We start from the raw sequence: 27,221 nt of genomic DNA, 5'->3' as shown, positions 1-27,221 counted from the left end.
GCACGCCCCTGCATGACAAATGAGCAGCACAGACAGGGCCTCTGAGAGGAGGTGCACTTTTAAACACGAGGTCCACCTCATTTGTGCTAGATTCATGGTGTCCTCAAATGCATTTAGTAATAATAACAATCGTTAAGGGGGTGGTAGAAGAATGAAATGGCCTCAAAATGCAACAGATGAATAAGACCGTAGTATATACAGCTATACAGCTTCCTATTTTTAAGAAACCTTAATATGATCTTTCATAATACATCATGACAAAAAATATTGTATTAAAATGAATTAAACACGTATTAGATGTATCAATGTATTTAGAGGCACCCTCTCAAAGAAAGCATCTAAATTTGTTTTACTGAAGCTATGCTTTATCAGTAAGAAATGCCTTCCTCTTGACAGCTGAAATTAATCTGTTGTGTGGTCTGTCAGCATTCCTGAATGTGTAGTTCCTTTTATGATTTCATTCACATGTGATATACCAGTTCCTTGTATTAACTTGTTGCCAGACATATTTCTTAAGTTGAATATCACCATATTGAAGCATTAACTGTAGAATGCAGCTCTCAAAAAGAGTAGAAATGAAATACAAGCTAATATCTAGCCTATTGTACTTCTTAAACAAGTGCACAGATCATTTCAGTTGTGAGATTTAGCTTGGGTAACAATCTCAAATAAATCCCACTTTGATACACAGAGTACTTTAATCATGGCAAAAATTTAACTAATATTTTCTCCGGAAGAATAAAAATACACACTACACATTTTGATTTACAAAATGGTCTAAATCCAGAATGGCTTAAAACTGGAGTGACTGAATTTGTGTCTGCCCTTGCTCAAACAGCCCTGCTATAGTTCTGTAGTAGGAAGGCTGCTCCAGCCACTCTCCAGTGGGACACCCAAGTTAGTGCTGATGGTATTTAGGGTTAGATGCACTCTCTAGAGAGGCCAGGGTCCCGTGACACTTTCCACAGCAATGAGGCAGGGCTTCAAAGTCTCCTGCTCACAGCATTAAATCAGCATTTTAACAAACGTCCCCAAGATCCTTGTCCAAGCCAAGACCCCCTCCATACACTAACACACACACGCCCACACACACACACACACACAAACACACACGCCCACATGCACAAACACCTTCACGTTACTTGAGACAAGCAATTTGCCTTTTTTGTTGTTTGCTTGACCTAGAGAAAACAATTTCAAAGGGTCTTCCTGTGGACTTAACAGCTCGCCAAGGCAGGTAGGCAGTGGGCAGCTTTTTTCCTCACGGAAGATGAATTGGCGAGCTGTCGGCTCGAGACAGGCCGAGTAGTTGTGTTTCTGTAATGGGACACTGGAAGTGTCTTTGATTAATGAAAGAGCGATACTGAGCTGTTAGGGAGCTTTCCTACTGAAAGAGCGATTGAGACGCGGATACGTGGCGACAGATGCGGGAGCACGCCTGGGCCCGGAGGAGAGCGCGCGAGCGCAGACGCGCCCTCCCGGTGTAGTGCGGGAGGACGCGCCGGCGTGGTGGGGGAGCCTGGGAAGCAGGCCCCGGACGCGCTCCAGAACGGCAGTCATTAGTGAGCAGCACGCTGTGCTAATGATACACTTACCATGACACCCGCACGCCGTTTGGAACGAGCAGAAAAACGGCCCACACCTCTGCACTAAAGTCATATAAATACATATACAGAAATGGCAGACAAAAACAAAAATGTGGCTTACATTAAAAAAAAAAGAAAGGGCTTTCATTAATAAATGGCGAGATTGTAGTTCTTCTTTCTGCTTTTAGCAGAACAGAGTTAATCTTCTCTGCCGGTCAGTTGTTCCATTCTTGTTTGTCTGAACACATTTGTTCCGTCTTTCATTTAAAACTTCTTTTCACTCCCCCCACCAACAGCTCGACTCTCAAACTTCAAAAAATGCTGTGCGACGCTCAGCCAAAACATGCCTTATTCAAAACATGCCCAAAAGATTTTTGCTTACCCAGTTTTATGGATGCCCAACAATGCTGCGTTTGAGATACAAGATCTCTCTGCTATGCTGTTGACAGGTCAAGATGTGTTCCAGTGCCTACAGGGAATGTCCCCAGAAAGAGGAGACCTAGGCAAATCACGTTTTCCATCCCCCCCCCCCCAAAAAAAAAACCAAACAAACAAAAAACCAACAAAAACGAAAAAACAAAACGTAATTGAAGAGAATATAATTATGTAAACATATGTTTTGTAATGTAAAAAAATAAAATAAATAATAATATATATAATGATATAGGGCTTTTTCTCCAAGTGCTTGCTTTATAAGCCTTTTTATCACACCGCCTAAAATGGTTCAAGATGGGACACACACGCACACACACAAAAAAAAATTAAAAACACATTCTAATAAAGTATGTCTCTAGAAACAAATTTGGATTTTAAAAGAGATGTATTTTTTTTTTTTCCCCCCCCTTTTGAAGCAGCTCATTTTGACCCCTACAACCACCCCCCCCAACGCCCAAGCCCTGGATGGGATTATTTTGGGGAGCACGGAAGAAAGGATGTTTATGTTCGCCTTGTTACGAGGCTGTGAGCTCTCCCAAGGGATGGCATTCCTCACCAAAGCATGACTAAAGGTATGTGAACCATCTGGACAAAGCCACTGGCCACAATGCCCCTACACACCGAGCCCAAAGAGGCCTTTCATTCGCTGCCTGGGACCTTGATACGCATCTGCTCCGGAGGGGTCAACCATCATTTCCACCGTTATCAAGCTCGTTGGCTCGCTTTGCTGTGCACCGACGGCTGAGGCTCCAAGGGAGGGGCAAAGGAGGGCCTGCTCGTTTGATGGACGTTCGAGATGGGACAAGGCTTGGGGGTTAATGAAAAACGTAGTGATTGGACCTGGTCAAAGAAATGGAATGATTTCATAATGTGCTGAACCTAACCTAATAAAAAGCATAATGCTTAAAGACTATTCTTAATCTGGTGTATTACTGATAGTCATCTCTGAAGAACTCCGTAATCTATAAAATTAGGACAGAAGCATCATTACCACAGGCTTCGCATACAGTTAGGTTTTTCCCCTACACAGCCGCATTCTTAAGAATTTATTTGGCACAAAAATACAAAGAAGAAAACAAATTAACAATGAGTCAGCCAGCTGTGTGGCTGTGGATGGTGAGAGGGTGGCTAGTGAGTAGACAACATGGGGACTGGGCATGTGCAGGAGCTGGACTGAAAGGGGTCTGAGAGCGCCAGATGATCCATTCATCTACCTGTAGAACTCTCAGAGCGGAGTGTGAGGAAGACAAAGACACACACACACACACACACACACACACACACACACACTCATGCATGCACACACTCATTCATAAGACACATTCCCCCAGACAGAAAGAGAGAGACAAACACAAACATGCATAAGCATGCATTCACTAGATACACACACACACACACACACACACACACACACACACACACACACACACACACACACACACACACACACGTCACAGGAGAGAAAGTACTGCCACTAATAAAGAAGCTGGATTTGATAATCAGCTCAGACAGTCCATTTGCAAATAAGTGCCTCTAGTTAATTAATCAATGTGCATTTCAACGACTGTATTGTCAAGAGCGGTCAAGTGCAGTTTGCTTAGACACTCGTTCCCGTAAACAAAACTCTGTCGTTCATAACGGCACATAAAGCAGCAAAAATCTTTTAAAAAATTATGTTTATGTGCAATAATATTTACCCAATAATTCCCCTAAACCTCAAGTCTGAAACCTCTGGTAAATATTCATTACACCCCCCCCGCCCCCAAAAAATGCATTCACTCCATTATCCTTTCAGTGTCAACCACGCAACAAAACGAACCCACAATTTGAATCTGTCATTTATTTGAAGAAAATGCACATTGTTGGCCATACAAAAAGACTGCATGTCAATGAAGCAGCAGGGGAGGCCGTGGTGTTTTCTTGTTAATTTGGGAGATTAAAGGTTAACCTCAGACAAACTGCCTCCATTCTCTGGCCTGTTTGGAGTGAGTGGGGTATTAAAAGCTCCAGCTCCGCTGCCTGGATAGGAACATGGAGGCTGTTTGGCTCCGAACGTTCTCCGAGTCCCATATACTTGCAGTCGTCAGTCTTCTGTTATCGTGCCCATTCTATATCCAAAGCACATTATCTACAACAAAGCTACTGGAGTGAGGAAATACAGAAAGCTTCTTTTTTTTTTTCCCCCTTCAATTTTACAATTTTTTTTTCTTTTTAAAGAGCCCCGTTGGACGAAGTGTGGGAGAATGTAAATGATCCAAACCGCGACTCAGGTGCTTCACGCTACAGTGGAGAGTGAAGAACAGTGGGGAATCTAATCTACTTGAGCTGCTCCATTCATACAGCCGTGATCCCCACATGCTGATCCCAACTTAGGGAGTGATTTACTAAGGACTTTCTGCAGCCTCCCTGCGTTGCTGTGAACTGAGGCGATGCGAAGAAGGTGAGGGAGGTGGAATGAGGATGTCAGCGCTCACCTACAGAGGGGGCTACAGCAAGAACCCACTGCACCTAGCAGAAGCTTTAGACCTCCACATTCCAGCACGGTGGTCCCACCACCAAGGAAGTACATGGAAAACCATCCAGACTATATATCATAGTAAACTAGCACACCAAATCTTTGGTCATAAACGGGATTTTTTAAAACATTTTTATACATACAGGGATTTTAAACAGACTTAGTTGATAAATGATGACTGAAATGTTTGTTACTGCAGTCTATTAAATACCACGGAAGGTCAAGAACGCTCTGAAAATGGCTTTTGTACGAGTGTGGGTGTAAAACCTATTGTTAAAGTTTTTTTTTTTTTTTTTTTTTTTTTTTACTCTGCTCAAGAAAAAAAAAAAAAAAAAAAAAGTTTCCATTGCTTGAGTTAAGGGGAAGGAATTTATGGAGGGGAGGGCTGAGGTGGGGTTGGGGGGTCAAAGGTCAGCCCTAGCACTCAACAGTCAGCCTAAAAGCCCAGATAAGAGCTGAAAGCATCCTGTGTGTAGCTGATACCAGCCTGTGGCCAAACAGATACAGTAAAGCTTGGCCAACTGGAATCCAGCACTTTAAGAGGTGCAGTTTAAACAGTGGACAAGTTGAGCTGGACATCAATTCCAGAAACGTCAACTGGATGTCAATATAAGGTCAGGGAGGGTCACCTTGCAACTCAACACTCATGGCCAGGCGTCTAAAGGTGACTATTTGTGTATCAACGCCGAGACTGCTTATCTTCAGCACGCAAGGCAGAGGTGGAGGTCGCGCTTTTCAGAGGTCTGCGGTGCTAGCAGTCCTTTGCTCTGGTCGCCGATGGGACTATGCCTCCCTCTCTACACTTCATGTTAAAAAAAACAAAAACAAAACCTCAATCAATTAGGCTTTACAGGCCTAAATGAAGAATTGCATCAAGCGCATGAAAGCCATTTGCATGCTGTGGAGCGAACATGCCGCCTTCATCTAGATCAGACGCAACTGCACGAGACAGGGGGACCTGACTGGAAAACCAAGCAGTCATCAGAAAACCATTCATTCGAGAGAAGACACCGGCAGTTACTTCTAGATAGACGGTACCCTTTTACTTAAGAGAGGAGGAGGCAGATGGGTCTTAAAATACCCAGGAAAAAGCATGCAACGCATCACGAGAGAGTAAGAATAGACATATTTGTCAGACAATCTTCTTGAGCAAGCGCCATTTTTGAGGATGCACCAGCGAGCACTAAAGCTAAACCAATCAGAATGTGAGAGGTCTTCCTTTCTCGGTCTCACGTGCATCTTCCTTCTTTGTGCCATGTCACACGCTCAGCCACAGAGGAAATGACTGGTCTCAACCAAATCTGCACACGTGACCCGCACAGACACAGGCATGCACACGTGCACATGACACTGAAACTATTACAAACGTTCTTATGAACACTTACCACAAAGTAGAGTGTGAGCAAACTACCACCGCAAATGTCACTGCTTTTGTCCTGACTGACCATACAGGAATTTGCTTAAATAGCACATTGGATTTGCCATTCATCATTTTTACTTTTGGAATGACGTGTGTGTCAGGAGGGGAAAAAAAAACAAACAAACAAACAAAAAAAAAACAGCAGTGGGTTGAACCCTGAGGCTGACGTGAGCACCTCCTCGTTTCACTCATTCACACACACACACACACACACACACACACACACACACACACACACACACACACACGTTATTCAGACATCTTTAGCTCATGGAAATGGGATTCTTTCAAGACTGCTGGCGTGCATCCTGTTGGCAACATGTAGGACACCAAACAAAAGCATGAGCAGGCAGCACTGTGGCTGGTATTTTAGCATTAAAACAATGGCCAAATTTAATTAGCCTCATTCCAAAAGAAGCCTCTTTGGTATTGTGTGAGAAGGCTGTTTCCCAGACTACAAAAAGGCCATATGCATGTACTAATTGATGAAATAACATTTTCCTGGCCACACCAGCGGCACCTAGATAGGATCTATTTTTGAATGTGTCTATAGACATCAGGCATAGCTATAATATTTCTCTCCTAGGCAGCGATGCTATTAGTGCTGAATGAAAGGCAGGGTCGTCACTCATTAGAAGTGATCTGCCTGCATTGATTCCAGCAGCCGAGCAAAATGTCACCTTAATTAAAATGTGCCTGTGCTCAACAAGAGCTTGTGCAGGAATCAGAGAACACAGTCGTACATGCTGGGATTTGCCTCTCAATATGCATACACGTACCCACGTACACACACACGTACCCTACAGATTTACCCACCCAGACTCTCCTACTGCAAAACTAGCACTATGATATTAAGAGAATATCATATTACATTTTAATTTTTTTTAATTTATTGTATATTTATTTTCAAGGGTATATACAAGGGTAGACCTTTTTTTGGTAAAACAGTCAAGCCCTCAGAGGTTTGGGTACATTTGGATTGTTGTTGTTGAACAAATGCATGGAGTGAGCATGTGCACCACAATTTGTCTCCAGAACACAGGGCTCTGGACCAGCTAAACCACAGGTCAGTTCCAACACCCGATCAGTTCCGGTTCCGAGCCCAGCTCCAGCTGTGCTCCTCTTCATTCTCTTCAGGATGATACTGGCGTGCCTAGCCAAGTGCAACATCAGCACCTTTCCATCAGAGTTGCTCCACAAACCTCACCTCACCTCCCAGGCCCCTGCGCGCTGTCCCTCTTGGGGACTGAGACCAGGCTAATGTATTCAAATTACACCCAGGTTCACAGCACGTACGACACCACGGTTTCCCCATCCCCTCTAACCTCACTGGGAGACTGTGCCATCTCGCTGCATGTGTGAGAAGGTGTGGAAGAAACTGTACTTGGATTTACATGCGCAAGCCATTTCAGAGACAAACATGCAGTCTACTGATCTTGATCAAGCAGCGTGCTGTTATGGGCTTTGCGTGCCCTTCCATAGGCCACTGAAGTCAAATTAAGCTGCATCAGATGTGGTGCATCTATTTGGGTCATAACTTGTTCCAGTGGTGAATAACGAAGCTCGTCTTTCCTTTTAAATTTCACTGCACCTCCCAAATTGTTCCTCATTCGCTACTACAGCGCTGCTAACAGGAGCACAGAAATGTGTACGGCAGAAAAGCCAGAAACGTTTCCAGCACAAAGGCGGCTGCGGCTGATCGAGGTTCGTCTTGCTCGGCGAGGCCCACCGTAGCCACGGGGCTGGGCAGCGAGTGAAAATATTAGTGATGGTATTAGCAGTAATGGGGAAAGGCAGCCTGTTCTCCGGACGCAGAGAGGCCGACCCAGAAACGGCGCAGCCACTCTGGTCCGGAGGGGACAAAGCTGGCGCAGGTTGACTCCAGCCGCTCAGCCCTGCCGTTCGTGCCCAGGTGCCATCAATCCCCCCACCCGCCTGGGCCAGCTACATTGAAGCAGGCTGTGGCTGGAAACGCAGTGCTGCAGCTGAGGTGAGCTGCACTGCACAGCACTGCACCACAACACAAACACCCTCTCAGCCCACCCGCTGCCAACACTGCTGGAAGGGCCACAGGTCTCAGTATGGCCCACACCTATGGTCGAACATCCATAGCTCCAATAAGAAAAATGGGTGTTTGTCCTGTGTGACTAATTGGCACCATAAATAGTATTTAAAATTAATTACCAGCCAGTAAAATAAGTATTTTTGGATAACAAAAGTTGTATAAAAGTGTTAATAGCTTTCCATTGCTATTATTTAGTTTTATGATGGATGCGTGTGAAGTAAAAGCTCCACTTCTTGTACTGGTTTGTTTGGCTGACCGGAACACCAGAAATGCAGCTGATATCATCAGGCCGGTATGTGTTCCTGGTTCCTACAGGAAACTTACACCCATTTCATTCGAACTCAATCAATCATTATACCAAATAGCAGGATGCATTAAAAACACAATTGCTGCCAGTATGATGTTTACTTCTATACGTGTGCAAGAGTAATTCAATATGCCTTAAAAGCAAACTTGCTGTCTTGAAGTGTGTGACTCATGATCACACTCCTGTGATATCCAGTATGTCAGAGAACCCCAACTTGCATGCAAGGTGAACAGAGTTGGATTTAACTAGCTCGAATATCATTATATAAAAGAAGAACTGAAAAACTAACTGAAAACATGCTCTAAAGTCTAGTCCCTGAGCCAGCCTGAGGTTCAGGACATCTACTCTACTCTTGCTCCTGACTGTTCCCGGAGAGGCCCTTTGGGGAGAGCGCGCTCTCCACGTGTGGCGCTTATTTTTAGTGCAGCCCTCTGGTCAGCACCTCTGAGTGGTTCAAGGGGTGATGATTCCAATACTGACCTCCTTCCTCCTCCAGCGGCAGCTACCTGCTGCACATTTTTGTTTAATTTGGCCCCCTGGGCACATGAAGCAGTCTGCCGTGCGCCCGCACAGCGCGCCCTTCTGCTGACAGCAAGACGACGCTCTCTCGGCCGCACCACATGTTGGCAACACCTAAGAAAGTCGCGGATTTGCTGGCGAGCCAAAGCTGGGTCTCAAGATCTGGCTTGCAGGATGCTCACTTTACCTAGCGAGTTGAGAGGGTATTAGAACAGGATTTGAAAACATTTCTGAAATTTACTTTATTTTTTTTTTATTTAGATGCACTTTGGATGATCTCACATAAGGGCAGACAGCACGAGGACAAGCAGTGTGAGAATGTGGCACCAAGTGGGAGAATACCGGAGAGTGGGAGTGGCATGAGGACCTTTGAAGGAATACTGCATTGCTCCAATAAAATAATAAAAGCTCTCTCTCTTTGCTACCCTCCACTTCTCTCTGAATGGAGACAGAGGGCAAATCAAAGGGACGAGGAAGACCGAGAGATCAACAGCTGACCAGGGTTGCACCTTTGCTCCATATACATAAACATGTGTTTGTGTGTGTGTGTGTGTTTGGGTGGGTGGTGATGTGCACAGAGAAGGCTAATAAAAGTCAAGGTCAGTAAGCAGGACAGAAGTTATAAAGTATAGGAGAGAGGAAACATTCTTGTCTTGTTATTACAGATTTCAGGGTGCTTGCAAAAGAGATTCATTCCACAGACGATGAGCCCAAATCCATCAAAAGGTTCACATTTGTAAGTCTGAGCGTATCGGTGTAGTTATAGAGGGAAAAAAAATGACTCGAATTAACAGACCCAAAGGCCAGACCCAGAGTAGGGGCTCACAATGTACACGTTACCAGACCATGGGGGACACAGTGTGGTGTTTCAAGATATCATGTGTGTGACCATTAGCAGTAATGCGTGAGTCAGGCTCTCTGAGGCTGCGCGAAAGCTGGGCACAAACGTGTGGTCCTCAGCATGCAGCGGTGCTGGTGCACGGGCCCCATGCTGCATTTACCACGCACTATCATCAGTTCCAGCAGCCCAACGGGGAGCCAGTGGGGCTGTTTGTGACCGAGGACTCACCCGTGACCACCTGTGCCAAAAGCGAGGGAGAGGTGGGCGCTGCCAAAACAACTTATAAGCGTAATTGCATAATTGTAAGTAAAACTCTCTTGTAGAATACATTGTTTTTAGAACCATGCATTATTCCGTTAGGCTGTGGTAACACTTCAGATGGCCTCAAGTGTGCACAGGGTGACCCGCTACTGCCCAGCTGACCGGAGATCACGACTGACCCCGAGTGTTTACCTGACAGGACAGAAAGTGTTGTGATGCATCCAGACGCATCACATCTGCCTGCTCCACTTAAGTGGTGTGTTCTTCCCGGCCAAGTCTCTTGGGCTCACTCCCTTAAGAGCATCCTTACTAGATTTGGCACACAACTGCCGAGGACCTTCCACCTACAGCGCACATGCTCACTCCTCCCACCCTTGATCTGTAAGAGACACACACGCCTCCCCGCCGCCACAAACAACCCCCCACCCCCCCCCCCCCCCCCGTTGGACTCTGAGCCTCGTCCTCTCTCCCTCTCTCTCTCTCTCTCTCTCTCTCTCTATTTTCTCCAGCTAGTGTACACAAAAGGTTTATTTTAACCGTTCCACACATTAGACAACAGAGCGCAGCTGACAGGCCTGGAATGAAGGAGCCATTACCTCACCACAATAGTGGGGCTGAGAGGGACGCAGAGACAATGGGATGAGGGGAGAGGCCAGAGGAGCCAGCAGCACAACTCTATTTGGCTCTGGAAGCCTGCGAGCGGAGATCCAGCGAGAAGGGCTAGTCGTGCCTACCGGCCTGGGAGTGAGGTGTGGAAATGGACAGCGAGAGCCGGGGGGGGAATAAATACATTTAAAAAAAATCAGAGAAAGACTGATGAAACACAAAGGCTTCTGAAAATAACTTGTAAATAATCTCACAGCTCTGTTATAATTATTTATTATACCACAGCTGGATACTGTAGAAAATACAAATGTTCTTAGAGGTCTGAGTTAAGTAATTAATGTAATTAAGCATGTTTTAGACTGAAGAATGAGATTCAGCCAAAATTTTACTTTAATTGGAGCTTCAAGTACTATAATGTGTAGAAAACTGTCCTTTATCACTTGATTTGGTTGTGCACAAAAAGCTCTTTCGATCTCTGATTGGTCAGTGTTCTGTCAAGCAAATTCAAAGCCTCTGTCAAACTCAGCTTGAGTTAGGGCCAGCACAATGGGCTGAAAGGTTGGGGTCATTCTGAACCCCAACACCCCACCCAGAATACAGACCTCTGCCCCATGAACTCTGACCCTGCTGGCATTGTGTAACTAAAAATAATAAAATCTGTTCCGGCAGACTGTTCTGCTCAGCGTATTGTATACAGGGCTCCCTTTCTTTGCTTGCTCTCGCTCTCTCTCTCTCCGCCCTAACATTTAAATCAAGATTATGCCAAGATTATGTGGGATTCTGCTGGCAGATGGTGCTTTTGCACCACGCTTAGAGGAGCCAAGGGTTGGCTGGGCTACTTTCCCTTTCTTAATGAAAGAAAACAAATACTACTGGTTTCAGAAGGCTTTGGGGACTAGATCCAACAAGGAGGCATATGATAGTTCTTAAATGTGTCAGCTTTCATCTCAGTGTTAATCAATAACACACCAAACCGCATGGCCAGCATTATTACCAAAACAGAGAGAGAGCGCGGCAGGACGTTTTGGGTGGCAGAGCAAAACTTCGGCAAAGCAGTGCAGGCGATTCGCGCCGGGTGCTCGGCGGTGTGCGGGAACACTGTCATGCCGGAGGGGTTCTGGATTTCAGAAATTTTGCCAGTCCTATCGGATCCCAACAAAGTAGACAAAAGAAAGCCTCCACATTGTCTGCTAAGTCTCCGGTCCTTTGTTTATGTGACAGGGAGACCAGTGGCGTGCTCTGTGCCATTGCGCTGTTTGAGCCGCCCCGGCCGTGGCCATTGGATGCCACCCCCCTACTCTGTTTTTCTGAAGTTTGCCTGTGAGAGTTCTTTGCTGATCAATAAAAAAGCTCTACTATGAAACCCCTGGAAGTCATCCTCCCCCACCCACTCTGCTCTTTGACCTTACCGAAGGCCTGACTGAGCAAAAACACTGCTCTTCCCATGAGGCCCCTGGAGTCTCCTGTTTCACTCAGGCAATGAAAGGGACTACTGTAAATAATGGGGGTCTGTTTGACCCCACCTTTGTCTGGGCCAAGACCCCTACATCCACTCTACTGTAACAGAGCCGACCTCTCACAATGGAAGCTCTTATGGCTCCGAGGCCATGCGCCTCACGTCACTTCGGCCGTAGAGGTGGGGTGTAAAGTAAGCCCAGTCAGACTCCTGCTCTAAGCTCTGGGGGATTCCCTCCCTTTCTAGAACACAGCCTTTTGTTCTAGCCACCTCTATAGGGCAACCCAGCCAGACCCTGAAAACCACAGTTTCTTAATCTCCAACATCAAGATGTCCTCACTGATACAAGAAGGGCACGTGGTGCCTGACAGTGTCCGTGGCGCCAGGTACCCTGAGCGGTTATTCCAGCGCGCTGCAAGAGCGTGAGCTAGACACCAGCTGGGCAAAGCGCTACCGTTGATGGTGAAACTCAGCCCGAGCATTGGTAAGGAACCGTGGGTGTTCCGTGTGTGAGAGTGTGTGAGTGTGTGTGTGTTTGTGTGTATGAGAGAGAGAGAGAGAGAGTGTGTGTGTGTGTGTGAGAGAGTGTGTGTACGTGCGAGAGGTCAGAGGCTAAGTGAAATATTTCCCCGCTCTGAGGTCTGCGTTAGCATGCAGGAAGCTGAGTCTCAGAGATAAGGCATGACGTGGAGATAAGGAGGCAAACACCTGTTAGGAACTCCAGCTCCTCCAGCTCTGGTGGCACAGACAGACCGAGAAGCCCCGGTGCAGAACAAAAAAGCAAAAAAAGCAAAAAAAAAAAGACAAAATCGACAACAACAAAAAAAACTTCAGGCACTTCAAAAAGATACTGCAGCTAACCCTGAACAAAAAGCATCAGTGTGACGTTCCTTTGGTGGTTGAAGGCCATGCAGGGAGCAGGGGCCATAAAACCAGCGGACAAGCTGCAGAGGGTGGGGCACCAGGCAGCGGTGCTGGACCGCTGCTGCATGCCACGTTTAATGGTGTACGCCGTCTCCTGACAGCATCATCTGTATCCTCCTGCCATGGACACAAACAGCAGAAATGATGCTGTTTGAGTCATGGCATGTCACAGCAGGCTGCTCTGGTGATCAGTCCAGTAAATGGAATGGCTTTCGGACTCCAGACAGCGAGAGAGCACAAAACACTTCAGCCTGAGCTACGGGAGAAAGCTCCCTCGCTGTAACGCGCCAATAAAACTCGAGCACCCTTTTGGTGACAAGTCTAAAATAGTTGAGCGATACCAAGGGTAAAAGCTATACTGCCTCATCCACAAAGAAAAAAAAAACTATAACATTTTGGTGCATGTAGATCCATTTTGAATTTAAACAGATGGCGATGAGAGGCTGAGCTCAGGCCACAAACCGCCTGACTTCAGGATCACGGGAAAGCAACGGTGAGGCAGTTGGAAGATCACTGTAATACTTCAGTTTTACACAATGGACTTAGTCTTCTGGATGAGCCTGAATGTCATGCCGTTGACTGTGCAATGGCAATTCTCAGAAAGAGCACCCACACGTCTGGCCTAAATGAAGGTAGTGTTCCTGGTGAAATAATCTCGTCTATCGAATTAGAGACATTATGAATTCCGTAATGGGAGTGACGAGTCTCCTCTCCCAGACGCGCTCTCTTAAGGGCATGCCATCATTTATCCACACTCTCCTCCTGGTAATCACTACAGGCATCTCTCCTCAGCAAATACATCAATCAATTATGGTTTTAAGATCTATTCCATGATTTATCCATCTGATCCCCCTGGATTACAGTGCGGATTAAAACGTGGCAGGCTTTCTGTCTTTCCTGACTTTCCATCTCGGATCTCTCAGATGCCTCCGGCACCAAATAAAAAGAGGAGAGGAGTGAGTGAGGCCACCTTAGGCCATGTCTAAACTAGCTCAACATACATAACACACACACACGGACACTGGCACAGAGAAAAAGGGTAAAGGGGTTTGTGGGGTGTGTGTGTGTGTGTGTTATGTATGTTGAGTGAGAGAGAGAGGAGACCATATATCTCTGAGGAAATATTTCAGTAAATAGAAAACATAGAATGAAAAGAATTGTTCTGATTATTCCCATAGATCCCTCTGGTAAAGATTACCACTGAGTAAGTAAGCACCAAGCAAATGGCGCCTGTTGGCATGTGTGCGCCGCCCGGCCTTTCAAAGGCGGCGCGGCTTTTACCAGATAAACAAGCTCGCCACAGCCCAGCTCTACTGCTCCTACCTGTGCCGGCTGCACACAGATCTATTGTGATGGGTATTTTATGACCCCCTTTTTAGCACACTTGTATCACTCTATCGGGGGCCCCTTGCCAATCTCTGGCACCGCTTTCAACGGGCAACAAAGGAGCTAATTAGAGCCCCTCTCGGTGGAAGCCTGAGGAAGGTTCTGATTTGATACTTCCAGGGGATTGCTGAGCCCCAGCAGTGCTTTCACACAGCCCCCATGCACGCATGGCTTGGCCCTTTACTCCGGCCCGGCATTGTGCGCGGAGCTCAGCGGCGCATCAGAATCACCGAGGGGGAACCGACACGTCTTCTTTCATGTGGCCAGTGCCAGAAACCAGATGCTAATGGGAAATTGATGGGATTAAAAACACTGTACTTGCTTGGGAGAGGGAAACCACTGGTTCATAATGCCGCTCAAATAAAAACACTCTCACAGTGAGGTCAAATGCTTCCTGACAGGAGAAGAAAAAAAGCAGAACATGAAGACAACAACATTTTCAACAGTCCAGATTTTTTTTCTTTTTTGTTTGATTGTTTTTGGAACATGACTTCAAACACTGTACTTGTTTAAAGCAATACAATTCAAAATCACGTCCCATATGTCCCAAACACTACACATATTTCTATAGAACACAAATCTAGGACACATTTTCAGGAATTTAGCACCTAATGGAAGTGATTAAAAAATGAGCGAACCTTCTGCAGTGCTGCGCTCCCTGCGCCTCGTTTCCCCTAACAAGGGGCATAGTGGACCAGCGGCCCATCCGAGGTCGCCACTGTGCCAGAGGAGAGAGGGAGAGAGAGCGAGACGAGTGACGTATGGAGAGTCTGAGGCCTTTCGCCAGTCTGGCAGCTATTCGGCGGCTGCGGCAACGGCCAGGCGAGGGAGGGCCTCATCTTTTCCACCACCACCGCTCTTATCTCGGCTGGCCCAACTGCAGCATGTGTGCATGTGCACGTGTGGCAGGGAGCACGCGTTTGTCTGTGTGTGTGCGCACATTTGATGGAGCAGAATGGCTTTAGATGCTCACAGAAGGTTGGTGTGCCACCTGGCACCATAGTGGGCTCCCAGCACATTTCGATCGGACTGTAATCCTTACATCTCCAGTTGCAGGCCAGAGATAAGGAGACGGCCAGTGAAAAGCACCTCAGTCAGAGTAGTCCGCTGCACTACCGTTCTGTCCCTTTACCAGAGCGCCCGTGATGCTTATCGCTTTAATAAGATGGGACTGTGTTGTCTGCCTACTTTTATTTGGTATTCATGTAGGACTCGCAACTCTGCCTCTCATTTTGGAGATGTGAGTGGCGAGCCTGCGCTGTCTAAAATGAGCCTCCCATATGAATGGAAAAGACTTATCAAGCATGAATCTGGCAGAGGGCTTGGTGGGTGGGTGGGGGTGGTTGCAAATCGCACCGCATCAATAAAAGAAGCAGTAAACTTCAGCTACTAAAACAGATGCTTTGATGCTAGTCCGGAGCTGTAGTCAAGGTGTGCAGTCCAATCCACATGATGTGACCCTGTGCTAAGCCTATAATCAATACATCTTGCTTCTTGACAGGGAAGACAGAAGCCAAATCTCAGATCAGAGAGCTGCTGGTGTAAATCTTTACAGTTCAGCCAGGGCTTTTTTAAGGCCATCTATAATTGGGTGCCCGCCAACCACTGCTGGATCTCAGTTGCATAAACACCAGCATCTGAAACGCATAAGGAAGGCCTTTTTATTAGCCTCCGAATGTCCGCGCTCCACCAACAGAACAGAAGTCTCACCACTTTGCCACCATTCTGACTTTTGATCAGATGCAGAACAGATATCAAGCAGTGTGGGACACACTACAGCAGTATTAAATAGATCACCTGTAGCTATCAAATAAAGCACTTATGAATGTTCAGTAGAAACACATGGGCAATTTCTGAAGAAACTGAATCTAATTTCCTGTAGCTGATGCATTTGACTTAAATCACACACAGATAATGACTCAACATTCCATTAACAAAATAGCACAAACTCATAAAATGAACAATCTGAAGCCTTGGAATATATAAATTACCCGTCATCAAAACTAAGAAAAGTCAGAATTAATGCCACAAAAGCTTTCAAACAAAGAATGCCCCACTTCCGTATTTCTTTTCCTATGTTCATAATAAATTAATAGAAAGGTCATATTATTCTAGGGCACTTTGCTCATTTGCTAGGCAGCCTTGCAAAGTCAAAACAGAATTTCAGCATTAGGAAATTTTAATTGGCCAACTCGAGAAAATGATGGGTCTGCTTGTTTGAAGTCTCTCACTTTGCCTTAATTATCATTGCACCCAATTACCATATTGCTGCAGTACTAAGTAGTATACTAACCAATCCAATCAGCCAGTGAAAGGCATATTTTATACAAAACAGGGCAGATAAATTTTACACAAAACAGGGCAGATAAATGAACAAATTTTATAGGTAACTTTATAGACCCTTGGAATTTTAAGAGGTCTTTAGGACGTTGGCTGGATGACCTGCTTGGCAGTTTGCCCTAACTGATTATGGAAATGAAGTAACTATAAGAAGAACCCATGCTGACCAAAGGCAGGACAGCAACTTGAAGCATACAGAGGAAAAGCAGATATTCCAGCCTACCCACAGCATTCTACTCTACTGCGTTACTTTAAAAGGAGCCAATCTTTTTTTAATTTCCTGCAGAAGACCTGAATTAAAGCACAAATCTTCCAAGCAATGATCGCTTGCAAATGAGGACTGTAACCTTTACAAGTTTACACTGGGTGCTCATCGCGGGCTGAGCCATGCGGTCTGAGCCAGGCACCAGGCACCGCGGGTGGCACACGGCTCAAGTCGCAGCGCCGGGTGGCATCTGTGATGGCTGGCGCGCGGGAGCAGTTTGAGGCGGAGCTCAGCTGCTGTGGCGAGTGGGGACGGTTGCCAGGCACCTCCCTCGCCTCACCTCGGCCTCACGCTGCCGTTATCTCACCTCGCAAGCTCCTCGGAGATTATCAGCCCAATCTGCTCTTGCTATAACTGGGGAGGAGAGCACAGGTTTATCAGTGCCCCTGATATGTGGAGATAAGGGGCCCAGCCTCCTGTTCAAACACGGAGGCTAGCAGGCACGCTAGCGGCATGCAGGCTGCACACGGGTCAAAGCCCCACTCCCAGGGAAGCCTGAGCGGCCTCCTAGCGTGGAGGAGCGAGCTGGCCACACCACACAAGAGCCAAAGCACTACAACTACAATGAACTTAACACCATTCTCAGCACCTCCTGCCATCACTGTTATACGGGATGTCTGTAAGAGGCCAGACAACTGCACCTTCCACGCAGAAGATAGACCTAAGGTGACCTCTTTGTCAGGAAGAGTGCGTACAGAATACCAAGTGTAGCTCTGTTCTCACCCATGTGCTTTAGCCTGAATTACTGCTGTTCTGGGCAAGCTGATTATTTTCGTATCAGCTGGTTACTAAAATATATCTAATCCTGTCGTCCTGAAGTCATAGGACCACATTTTTTAGCAAAATAAATCAAGGCTGCTCAAAAACACCCCTGGTTTAATAAAAAAAAAAAGCTGTAACGCTGTTGATGGCGAGCTTTGATTTAGGCCGTGTAGGAAACCGTGGTTGGCTGCAAAACAAGCAATCCCTTTCGTTTAGGTATCCCACAGTCATATATCTCTCCCTAATGCCACTACATAAGTCCTGAGGTCCACTTCACGAGGCAAGTCTCCGTGCCCCTACCTCCATCTGGAACCCAGTACACATCTCATTCGGTCGTCCTGAACTTTATGACATAACCCAGGGCACAATGAGAACGAATGAACTGAGCTAAATTCATGTGGGAAGAAAGTACTTATTGATGTGTCCACTATAACATATATGCACACACATACACACACAGTCCTGGGCCACGTCTGGGAACAATTATAGCCAATTAACTTGACCTGTTTGCACCAACTGAACTCTCAAACAGAAATATTTTTCACATTTGGAACTCGAGATGGCAGGGATCCTGGCACAAGATGCTGGGAAATAATCTGTAATTACTCACAAGACCCATCTCCCCATGTGCAGCAAGCTGTCAGAAGCACAAGCCTAAAGAGCCTTTAGAAAACAAAAACATGGCCATCCCTGTCAAACAACTAAATCAGCACTTGGCTTCAAAAATAAACCAAATTATGAATGGTGCCTTGACTTGATACCACTGCTGAGAAGTGAGAGGGCCTTTTGAATTTGTGTGAAGGTTTAAATCACATGTTCTATGCTCTCTTCTATAAGTAAACAAGGGTTTTCAGAAATAAAAACAAAACATAATAAACAGCAAAGAGCAAAAATAGTTCCATCACTGATATTTATGGACAGTGTTAAAAAACAGCAAACTAGCAGAATTAAACTGTACTTCAAAATATGTGCAACCAGTAGTGTATCACTAAATAGAATCCTGTGGCATTTGTTAACGCAAACCATGACACTTTTACCAACACAGTCAGCTAAATGACTCATGACTGACTCATGTACAGAAAACTTTTAAATGACAGCATCCTGTTATCCATTTCCTTTTTAACATAAACATGTGTAAATATCATGGAGAGTGACAAACCACAAGGTGGTCTATTATCTGGCCAATTAGAAGGCATGTATCTAGACGATTAGGAGGTAAAGTCATCTTGACCAGTTCCCACACACATCAGTGTTTGCTGTTTGTAAAAGGTCTGAAACTGAATCTTCGCCTGAACTTTAACCATTGTGCATTCCAGCAGATTAGGAGCAAAGTCAAAATAACCAAGTCTAGTGTCAACTGACTCAGTCCGGGAAACCACTGAAACCAGGTCTGTGGAAAAACGCCATCCAGTCAGCAAGTGGCACCAAGACAATCGCTTAGGTAAGCAATTTAAATGGGAATCTCTGCAAAAAGGAGGACATGGAGGACAATTATGTAGTGTTTGCCATTTACTGTTCTGCCATGTCCATGTGAACTTTTATCCAGCAGGCACTGTGAGCATCTCTTGCTGTAACTGAAAGGGGAATGAAAGCACTGCATGTCCTGGCCGGCAGGACCTGGCGCTCATTGCGGCCCGAGTGCGCGACGTGGGCTTAACAAGACCAGTGTATCTGGCACGGATTTCCTTGCCCTGTCCCTGCTCACTACAAGCCCCCCTCCCATCCCTCCGCCCCAGCTACGCTGACGAGAAGCAGAGGCCAGCCCGTGTGGCCAAAAGGTTACGCCATGGAGGTCGGTCCGGGTCCTCTGCATGGCCCTCATTTCCTGAGCTGGACAGTCTGTCCCTCTCATAAAGCTAATAAGGCACTCCTTGTGGCTGGTAGCTGGGGCCCCGTTGAGCCTGCTCGTCACTGGCCACACCGCAGGGGTCAGGGGGTGGACGGGCAGGCTGCTTCCCATTAGCCAGCCCCCTCCCCAGGTGCGGCTAATGGGCCCGGGCAGCACCTCTCCAGGAGCACTCAGCAGGCACCAGAGTACGCCTGGAAATGATCAGCACCCGGGACCTGGGCAGCACCACTAAGCACTACCACACACACAGTCACACATAGCATGACAGAGCACGGGTAAGATTTCTGATGAACTTCGTCACCTGTAAACATACCTAACGCATCTGATAACTTGTTGAATGGATCCATTTTGTGTTTGCTGTGTTGGTTAAACTTTTGTTTTTGTTCCCTAAACCTATGTAAATATGAAGAATATTCTGACTGCATTTAAATTTCATTTGACAGCAATAAAAATAAATCATTACATAATTAGTAAATTTAAATTTCCCCTGTACTTTAAAATAGATTATTAAAATATCAGATATCTAACAAATGTAGGAAAAAATTACCATATTAAAAACACTCATGACAGTCAAACAAGTCTATGAAGTCTAGATTTATGTTCAATTTCCAATTATTTAGAGAAATCTAATTCCAATTATACAGAATTATACTTGAGAATCCACTACTCTTTTATGCTAAATTTCTCACCCTTGTATAGATTATTGTACTGAAAATCAATAAAGTCCACATGTATAACTGACCCAATTTTTTTCAGTGTATTGCCAATATAGGTATTTATGATTACAGAACAGCAATTTCCCCTTATAGGAGGAAGATGTTTTGCATTAAGAAAATGCAGTACATACATGGTTAAATCTGTAATGTATTCATTTTCATTTACATCCATCAGTAAAGGAAACTGACCTTCAACATGAAGATAACCAATCGGCAGCTACCACTGTGAATCATCTTCAGCTAATAGCTTCCCTAAAGCTAAGCTCTTCAATCAAAGTATTTCTAAAAATATGTGTTAGATTTTCCTGAACAACAACTACACTAATCAAATTACTGCATGCATCTATTTATCAAGTCAAAAAAAGGGCTCATATAACCATTTTTCCCTAAAATAAAAACATTCGCCCATACCAATCCATTACGAAAAGACGCCCACACAAAAAGAAAAAGGCACAAACAAAGAATCCAGCACATAAGCTTTGGCACCTCCACAGCACCCCTGCAGGGCATGGGGCAGGTGAGGTGATAGGTACAGAACGCTTCCCCAGGGCGCAGCGGAGGTAAGGTGATAGGTACAGAACACTTCCCTAGGGTGCGGCGCAATGGTTAGTACTCACCTGTGCTGCTCCACTGCCTCGTTGTCAGGGAGCTCGGCGGCGCAGACATTGCAGCGCTCGCACTGGCTGCCACGGCCGTCAGGCTTCATGCCGGCCGCCAGCTCACCCAGCTTGCTGAAGAACTCCCTCTGGATGAAGGTCTGCGGCAGCAGGCTGCCATAGGTGCCAAAGTCCATGGACATGGCGAGGGCCGGAGCCACGTGCAGCGATGGCGCCATTGATGCGGGCATGGCCAGCATGGGCTCACTCTTGTGATTGGGCGGCAGGCTGTAGAGCGAAGCCAGGTGCTTCTCCGTCATGCTGGCCCCACCTTCCAGCCCCATCTGGCTGATGTCGGCCTGCGGCTCGGCCCCGCCGCCGTCCTCGCGCCCGTAGTGCAGTTCACGCGCGCTGGTGATCACGCTGCTCCTGGTGGGCGTGCCAGGCCCATCGCGGCCCCTGTCCGCCTCGGCGCCATTGCCTAGGCTGCCAGACTCCGCAGCATGAGGGCTCTCGGGCCCGCCACCCTCATCCACCTGCATCATCTCCGTCTTGACTTCAGACAGCACCGGGTGGGTGTTGCTCTGCAGGGGCTGCTCGGTCCCGCCCACACCGTGGGGCACGCCACTCTGCAGGAGGGACTGGCCAATGCTCATCAGGCTGTCGACGGCGGCCTTGGTTGGGCTCATCGTGGACAAGCTGAAAGAAGCAGAGACGGAGGGGCTCTGCTCCACCATGCCGGACAGGACCAACGCCTGCTGGGTGGCCGACGCGTAGCTGCCTTCCTCTGCAGAATGCTTCTTGGCACCCCTGCTGTGCCGACCCTTGCGTTCCTCGTCCTCATCCAGGCTGCCATCGTTCATGCCCACCTCGGCGTCGTTCTCATCCGAAGACTGGATGGTCTCCAGGATCTTCAGGCACTGCTCCTCCAGGTACTCAATCTCGAGGATCTCGGCAGCATACAGCAGGTCGTCCAGGTCTTCCACCTTGGCTTGGAGTGTGGCAGTGTAGGCATACTCAAGGATCTGCTGGAAGGTCTTTGGTGAGAGAAAATCGAGGGTGTAATGCTGGCTGCTGCGGTGGAAGAGGATCTCAAACATCTTGCTGGTGCAGGCCAACACCGTCCGGTGAGCATGGAACTCCTGGCTGTCCACCATGATGACCACATCACACAGAGTGCCTGCCAGGCGCATCTGGTTGGCCTTGTGCAGGAGCGCCGTGGGGTGGTTGGGGTTCTGGAGCTGTATCATACCCATTTTAGTCAGATCCATAACGTCTCCGAAACCCACCAGGCCAACTCATGAGTCTCTCTTTCCACTCAGCAGTGTGTTCAGTTATCTCTGTAAACAAGATAAGGTCAGTCTGGGGAGAGATGGAACAAGAGTATCCTCAGTTAAACAATAAAAAACAGGAATGTGTATTCGATGCCTTTATTGATCTAAATTACAGTGTAGCAGCCTGCTGTTTGGAGCTGTCTTATCTGAGCTCTGTCAAAATCTGAACAATTAAACTGCTCAAGGTGCTGAGGTTAAAGAGACAGCCTGAATGAATCGGACGAATTCAAATACAACACCCAGCAAAAAGGCCACACCATTTAGACAATATGTGAGACCCATATGCCATTTCACTCTATACAAAAACAAGAGCTAAATCTCAAACCATCTCAGCAAAACAGGTTACAGTAAATTGCTGCACAAATAGCATAACCTTTGCCTCGCAGTCTTGCTGAGCCATAGACCCAATTCTCCAACAAGGTCTCTCAAAATGTTAAAATGAGAAGTGGCCCCGATGAGAGGCATGAAAATTTAGCATTGGTGCTGGGAAACCCTGGCTGTAATCATGCCTTTGTTTCCGTGTGTTCGAGCTTGCTTCACAAAGCCCATCAACAGCCTCCTGAAATGAAATGGCATCTTATTCAGTATTCTCATCACAGAGTGGGATAGTGAGCAGAGCACCGAGGGTGAGGCAAGCTGTTGCCAGGAACAGTTGGAACAGAGGATGTCACAAAAGCTCCAAGCCTGTGCAGCAAACAACATGCCCACCTAAAGCTGCTTTTAAAATGCCATACCATTTCTGGATTACTGAGAGATTTAAAAAAAACACACACACACAAAGAATAAAACTGAATAAAACAATGATTTGTTAAAAAAAAAAATGTAAAGACTGGTCTGAAAAGATGAACAGTACACAGGTTTGCATGTCTGTGAAAAGGTTGAGGTAATGTTTGGGTGGTTGTTGATTTTGAATTTTGATACACTGGGCCAAGCAACTCATCAAACTGATGTACATAATAAATTATATCAGGCAAAATGATAAATCATTAATAGTTTCAGTGCTGTTCTCGTTACAGAATATAAAGCATATCTGTACAGTACCCTAATGCGTGTACCCATTACATAATGAATTCAAAATTTGCATTTAAAATAAATACTGGATCAACAAAATATTTTTAAAATAAGAAACAAGACTAGGGAACATGCCTTTAAGATTACTACAGAATATCTACTTTTCTATAGTATAACAAGAGGTTTAAATCATGATGGAAAACGCATGACAGGCAAGTTATAGTTAACCGCTGAATGAAGGCGGTCAGCCTCTCATCACTATGTAAATATTAAGCTAATGAAGGCTACAGTCAACGTTAATAATGGATACTAATAATGACTGAAGCAGTAGTTTAAACGTTAAGCAATTTTTTTTTTTAATAAGGTGGCATACTTTGGATATTTAACTAGCAGCGCTTCCAGTCAAACTACCGCAAAACGAATTTGTTTTTGGGTTTTTTTCAAATAGATGATTATCACAAAGCAAGCTACTTCGGAGGCCTACCCGTACTGTTTTAACATATTTGACATATAAGAGAAAATTGGCTAAAGTTATTAGATCCCGCTGACCGGGAGCAAAGAGAATCGACAATCGCGCCGCGAACCCGCCGACGCGTAAGCGCACGGCACATTGTGGCCACAACCTTGAAACGAGTCCGAATTCAACATCCTCAGTAAAATACGAGCATGCCTAAAGCCTCGGGGTGCTGAACTCTATTGATAAAACAGCAACGCCAACACTAGGGCTTAACATAAATGCCAGTGTAATTTGGCCGTTGTTGCCTACTGTGCCTAAAGCGCAAACTGTAGTCTACTGCGCGCTCCGGTGTACAAACCACATCGATAATCGCTAAATACCAAAACAGACAATTATAATAACAGCAATATTAATAATAACACAACAATACAATACTGGATTAACATTTGCCGCACCGAATAAATGCCCGCGATACCTTCAATCACTGCAATCATTGCTTGGACTAATTCTACAATATAGTCGAATTAGAACATCCCAAATGAAGGTCCACGCGGAGCTCATTTGATCAATGCATAGGCGGAATCTCCAGCGGATTTTTGCTAATCGCACGTGAATCTGTTTGAGTGAAACGGCAGCTAGTATTTCAGATAAGGTTACAAAGAGTGCACAAGACGGAATGATAAGTTACGCGACATTTCAGTAATCACAGTCTATTACATATAGTTCTCTAACACGAAAATAAATAAGTTAAGACTCCTTGGTCGGGTCAATATCGCAATCAATTAACAAGCAGACAGTTGCCAAACTGTCTTTGATATGATTTGAAAATGCAGGTAGACGTCACCATGCTGCCCTATGCCTGAATTGATTAGACAATAAAGATATATTGATCACTCAAAACGCGTCATTAATTTACCTTTTATCTTACAGAAACCGGAGACAATGTAGTCGTGCAATATTCTAGACATACGGACAGTTTTCCTAATAAATGAATCACGCTACGAATAACGCACATGGAGGCACGTCACACTGTCTGGTGTGCAGTGAGCTGTAGGACCAGACCTCACGTCCTCCGGCTGTGATCTCCCGAATACTAAAACAGACGCTTACGTCAACATAACATCTCTACATGTGCTAAGTGTTAAGATGAACAGAAACTCCAAGATCCATCAGGTGCTTTGACTTTCAGCGGGACAGACAGCAACACTCCACTTTGAGCACACGGCTAAACTTCGGTTGTTACGCTGGAGCAACAGCGGAGAGGACACTGTAACTTGTTTGCAAGCAAAGACCTTTTATCATTACACAAACGCAGACAATCTTAGTGTGCACATTTAGAAGAAAAAAAACTGAGCATGCAAAGAGGCGGGTCTGCCAAGAACTGTGCGCTTCTCAAGCCTCGCACCCGCACGCTCCGCGTACTCACCTAGGTTGCACGCTTTTGCCGCCGATCGCGTGGTTATTGGGGACTATAGCATAGTAACGCAGTTCACAGCGCCCGCTCTCACGCGCACTAACTCCTCTCCGCGCTCGCCTTAGCAAATCAACACAATGGTGACGTCAACGCTCACACTCGCTCGTTTTCGCGGACGTGCTCGCAAACGCTGCGAAAGCGAGACACCTAGGGGGCTGCGGAATATAGGGCAAAACGTCTGGCCCTTAGTGCGTTTGGCCTCTTCGCCTAAGTACATTTCGATTGGTCGTGGCACGTATGGGATTTGTTATTGTAGTCTAGTTTTCCTTTCGGGCACGTTTTCTGCATATGTGTACAACAGTTATATACTGACATAAATACTGACATATATTTATAAAAGCCCATTTCTCTCTTTACGGAGAACACTGATTATCTTTTATGTTTTTTTAGAAGGGGCACAGCTCAGTTTGTGCTCAGATAACCACAGAGGGGAGTCTAAGCAGTTTTAAATAGGGAATGTTTATGTATTTATTCATTGCATGGAGACTACATGCTCTGGAAAGTTATACCCTCTGCTATGTGCTGCCTTGTCCACCTGTTACGTGTTTCTCTCCCTGCAAGTTTTCCCTCCCATTGCCATTGGTTCGCAAACTGGGAACCAGAAGGAATGGCACCGAGAGTGTCGTGCTGTAGAGAGGGCCACGGGGAAGTTTCACACTGGAGAAGCGATCGCAACAGCACGGCGCCACCTTTGAGTTGCATGCTCCGCTGGGTTTACCCTGGGATAAAGGAAAAGGCCCCGCCATAATCTCCACTTAATCCCCATTTTAGCAGGGAAGACCCAGATAAGAACAAAATTATAAAACTGTACCGGGCTATGGTGCTCACGAATCTCAATATAGTTAAAAAGAAAGGAAAAAAAACTTTCTGTTAAATATAATGTATCAAGTATGATTTAAAGGAAAAGACAAACAACATAAAAACCTGTAGACTGTAGAAGCACACAATGTTTGGTCACCCCATTTTAATGAGTTAAATTAGAGATGTAATATGTTGTTCATTCCAATTTCATTCTGTTGGAGAGTGGTATGCTAGTTAGACTGTACTAATATATATAACTCTTATATGCGCGTGTGTTTGTGTGTGTGTGTGTGTGTGTGTGGAGCTGTCAGTTGACCGTTGAGAATCTTGCTCAGATCCTGGCCTGAATAGGCTCCTTTTACACTCGTATAATCCTGGTGGTGTCCCGGGACTTGGGGCCCGCCTCCACAACCTCTGACCTCTACCTCTGACCTTGGCTAGATTTGCTCCTGTACAACCCCCCCACTGGTGGCCAGCTATGGACGCCTTTTCTTAACTCTCATCGCCTTAAGCAGTTACGCTTATCTACCACAAAAGCTATTGTAATTGGGCAGCTACAGGTTTGTCACTGGTACAGAAGTAATGTCGGCTTCGCACAGTCTTTCCTGAAGACATTATCAGCCACTCAAAAGCAATGGCATGAATACAATTTGAAAAGTGGAATGATGATGTCCAGAAAAAGACAGAAACCTACCCGAAATATGTACCTTATGACAACTCGATCAATTAATCAGATTGTGCCTTCCCCCTCCTTAGGATATGTGAGAAGTTTTTGCATTAATAGCTACTTTTGTCTTCATAAATTACAGAGCCTGCTGCTGCGTTTGGACATCTTCACCAGAAATGTGATGTTTTAATGAAATTACAATTCCCTTTGGTATGCTAAATCAAGCTCAAACTAGCCCACCCAACATATGTCATCCGAAAGAAGGCAGACATTCCCTTCTCTGTATGTGGGGCTGTGCTCAAGAAGAATGCCTGTCACCCTCTTTGTTAGCAGGTTGAAACGGCTGTGTTGACTGAGCAGTTTTATTTACTGAGTGTTTGTTTACCTCCCTTCTTTCTGGGCCTATACCTGTTTGGTCAGATGCCAAGGTGATCCCCTAATCAATACAGATCTGGTATCTGTAAGCAGCAGTGAGAGGAGCAGCCTCATTAACCCCTGCTGCTTCCAGGTAACAACAATCTCCTTCTTAGAGGCAACTAAGCCTACAACCAGTGAATCCACCTTGGGCATTACGAGAAGCAAATACAAGTTAGCAATTAAGTCTTTCATTAACCCGTGAAAGAACACA

At 45.9% G+C, this 27,221-nt stretch overlaps 1 protein-coding gene across 3 annotated transcripts in view; it reads right to left on the bottom strand.

Annotated features, from left to right (window-relative positions):
* zbtb16a (zinc finger and BTB domain containing 16a) overlaps window positions 1-25,164 on the bottom strand; it is an 80,668-nt gene extending 55,504 nt beyond the window's left edge. Inside the window, exons 1-2 of one of the 3 annotated variants that reach the window (XM_027004194.2) lie at window positions 25,078-25,164; window positions 20,871-22,211 (exon numbers count right to left, since the gene is read on the bottom strand). In XM_027004194.2, coding sequence (XP_026859995.2) covers window positions 20,871-22,120 — 1,250 coding nt within the window. In that variant the 5' untranslated portion in view covers window positions 22,121-22,211; window positions 25,078-25,164. Of the gene's footprint in view, window positions 1-20,870; window positions 22,212-24,567; window positions 24,714-25,077 lie in introns of those variants that run through there. The other 2 variants (XM_027004211.2, XM_027004204.2) reach the window with 2 other exon arrangements.
* Between the last annotated feature and the right edge of the window lie 2,057 nt (window positions 25,165-27,221).

Source organism: Electrophorus electricus, chromosome 6, assembly GCF_013358815.1.
Source record: "Electrophorus electricus isolate fEleEle1 chromosome 6, fEleEle1.pri, whole genome shotgun sequence".
Taxonomy (NCBI): Eukaryota; Metazoa; Chordata; class Actinopteri; order Gymnotiformes; family Gymnotidae; genus Electrophorus; species Electrophorus electricus.
Note: the sequence above shows the minus strand (reverse complement) of the source record. Positions and strands in the feature narration are given on the sequence as shown.